Source organism: Rhagoletis pomonella, unplaced genomic scaffold (genome assembly GCF_013731165.1).
Source record: "Rhagoletis pomonella isolate Grant_MI unplaced genomic scaffold, Rhpom_1.0 Rhpom_scaffold_06641, whole genome shotgun sequence".
NCBI lineage: Eukaryota > Metazoa > Arthropoda > Insecta > Diptera > Tephritidae > Rhagoletis > Rhagoletis pomonella.
The window spans coordinates 5,741-9,241 of NW_023465172.1; the positions used below are offsets into that span (position 1 = coordinate 5,741).

The following is a 3,501-nucleotide window of genomic DNA, read 5'->3' on the forward strand; positions in this document are numbered from 1 at the left end:
CAGGCTTTAGTCCTGTCTTTGGTAACATCTACTATATATGCACTCTAAGGGCTCTGTCACACGGTCAGTAATTATCACGATATTTGGATCGCGATCCATATTGATGGATTGATGGATCGCGCACGAATGCTACATGGTCAATATTTATCGCGTCAGTATTCGCATAATTTTTGTGCTGAACGCTTATTATGACGCAAGAAAATATTTTTATTTTCTACGTATAATTTACAGATAATGCATTCCACAATTATTTTGAAATTTCCAATGTTAATTAAAATTTTTTCAATTTCACTTGAAAGGTTTTAAGCACCGAGAAGGAAGGCAAAACGAATACCCTTTCGATGTTCGCATTATGAGAGTAAAAGATGTACTGACGAATTGTATGGATCGCGTTTGGAAAGTGCTACACGTTCAATATTTATTGACGGTATTGCGATCCGCGATCTAGATTTCAAAATTTTTAGAAATTTTGCGATATGGATCATGATCCATCAATACTGCATGCTACACCGTCAATAAATATCGCGATACTTGGATCACGTCAATGAATACTGACCGTGTGACAGTGCCCTAAGAGTACACATGCCCTAAAAGGATACATATACATATGGGCTTTCGTTTCAAGCATAACTTTGTTGATTATATTCGATACTCAGAAGGAAACGTTAAGCTTCATATATATATACCACGTTTATACCTACCACGAAAATACAACCGTACACATACAAATTCGTTTTTGACTACACTGGCCTATGAAGATCTGAGTGTCCGGCCATTATCAACTCTACCATCAAAAAAAAAAATTTCGACTGCGAAAATCGCTGAATGTAAATATGTCGTTTTACAAAACCCAGTGATTGCCTTTGAAAAAAGTAAGTGTGGACCTCACGTTAGCTTAACAGACGGAACCACTACAAATCGGGTTGCCGTTATACAAACATTATTAAAATCTGACATTGTACGGTAATTTAAATTAAATAGGTATAAACGTGTTATATTACAATGCAGAATATTCTTATAAAATGCTTGTAAATATGCAGTTATATAAGTTATTCTAAAAATATACGTTTGTTTATTGTTTCTCAAAGTTGCATATCTATGTAGTAGTATTTTCAACTCACACATACTCATTAAAGAAAACGACGTAAGTTAAATACCGTTTTTTACATATATAGGGAACACTTTGATGCTTAAATTGTAATAAAATTTTTGTATGAAGCACATTTTAACACGTTAATTTAATGGGTGCTTTTAGAAAAAAATTTCAATATTGAGTTATCCGCAGTACATACCCTGCAAACCATTTTTTCAGAGTATTCTGCATTGTAAAGAAATTTTAAAGAATTCGTTAAGATTTAATTCGATTTTTTGCCGAATTTTCTAAAATGAAATAAATTACGCACACTTCCATTCTTTTACGAAATTTCGGAAGAAAATCTATGAAGCAACGGAAATAATGGTGCTCTGTGAAGAATATTTTTCAGAATTTTTCCAGAATTTTCTTTATTTTTCGTACAGAGATTTCTTTACGAGTTCGTGTCAACCACTTCATATAATTTTCTTTGAAAATTCGTAAAAAACCGTTACAGAAATGAGATACTCCTAACGATTTCCTTAAGATTTTGGGGAACTTTGATTTGCAGGGTAGCTAGTCGTATGCATTTTGGAAGTTACCCTGCAAGAACAGTGAGTATCATTTGACAAATCATTTGAGTGGCAAGACTGATAGAGATTTCTGTCACTGGCTACCTACAAGTCTCTATAAAAATCTAAAGGGCAGTGTGAAAAATCTGATGTAAACATTTGTGTACATGTGATCTTCCGTCTTCGTCCAACTTATGGCCTTATTGAAGAATGGTCTGTTTTTTAACCAACGCAAAATTTGCAAATCTGTTAGTAAGATAAATGAGAATGTGTTAGTTTCCATCACACAATTCTTGTAGAGTACCCTTAACACATATGCAAATTTTGCGTTGGTTAAAAATAGACCATAAAATAAGGCCATAAGTTGGAGGAAGACGGAAGAATTTGTACACAAATGCTTATATCAGATTTTTCACACTGCCCTTTAGAATTTTATAGAAACTTGTAGGTAGCCAGTGACTGAAATCTCTATCAGTCTTGCCACTCAAATAATTTGTCAAATGATAGTCCCTGTTCTTGTAGGGTATTTAGGGTTGCTCATAACTTCCATTTCCACGGGAAATGAAATAGGCATCCATTGAATTTGGGTTGCATTTTATGTATCCATTTTCACTGGAAGCGGATGGAAGGTAGGAAAATTTTTGATACGTTAACCCTGTATGTGTACACAGTACACAGCGCAGCACAGTGTATTTATACTGGTTTAGCTTCGAGTCAAGTCGATCAGAGTGGTTTATTGAAGTTGTTTCTCTTTTCTCTTTCAGTTTTGTTTGTGATTTCGTCGGGGAAGGTGTGTGTGGTCGTGCCGATTTTACATTTTGTGGCTTTAAGTGAAGTAGTACATAAGGATTTTTTTAGCTGTCTGCATATATATACTTGTTTATTCCATTGTGTGTACACTTAGTAGAGTGCTTGCTGTAACGTTCGTTGAAAAAGTGGAAAGCCATTCCTTATCCCAGATAAAAATTGGGAGTTTCTTGTAGTGAAACTAAAAATTTTTTTGGAATTTTTTAAAATAAATTAAAAATTCACTCAAAAAAACTTAGTAGAAAAACTAATATTACGAAAACACCTTTATACAAAAATTAAATCAAATAAATAATACAAAGTAAATAAAAAAAAATAGATAAAAAATGGCATCCGAGGTAAGTCAGACACCAGTTACCGAAAATAAGGTTGCTGAAGAGGCGGCGGTGACCAAGCCAGAAACAACAGCTACAGAAACAGTAGCAGCCAAGGAGAATAACGCTGAAAGCAATGGTGCCGATACAGCGAACAACGCACAGGAGAAAGGCGACGACACAAAGGCGTCGGCCGGTGATGATACAAAGAAAGATGGAGACAATGTTACTACTGTAACAGTAGCTAACAGCAAAACCGAACCAGCACCAAAGTTCAATGTGCATAAAACGAACTTTGAGAAGGATGTAATATATCTCTATCAGTTTTCCCGCACTCCTTTGCTGCCGTCGTTATCACCATATTGTCTAAAAGTTGAAACCTGGCTGCGTCTGGCAGGTCTCAAATACGAGGTAAGAAAAATAAGTCCATGATACATCTATTATAGATACAAACAGAAACATTTAAATCCATGCATATATTACATACATACATATGTATGTATGTACACACGTATAACTTTGTAGGAGCAAAATCCTCATTAAAAAATGGAAAAACCCACATATGGGGCTAGACACTGAAATACAGGATTCGATACTCGGGCATACTTAATATGTATGTATGTACACACATGCAAGCATAGATACATATGCATGTATATATGTACACTGTGTACATACTGTATCACCACACTACCGCCACCGCATACACTTTGTCATATCCGCACAAACGAAGAAC

General features: G+C 35.0%; 1 protein-coding gene across 1 annotated transcript; it reads left to right on the plus strand.

Annotated features, from left to right (window-relative positions):
• Window positions 1–2,336: 2,336 nt before the first annotated feature.
• Window positions 2,337–3,176, plus strand: LOC118755570 (failed axon connections-like; the record flags this gene model as incomplete). The annotated part of the gene is given in 2 exon segments (XM_036490399.1): window positions 2,337–2,434; window positions 2,771–3,176. A coding segment is annotated over 1 exon segment (399 nt), but the record flags the coding sequence as incomplete, so codon positions are not given.
• Between the last annotated feature and the right edge of the window lie 325 nt (window positions 3,177–3,501).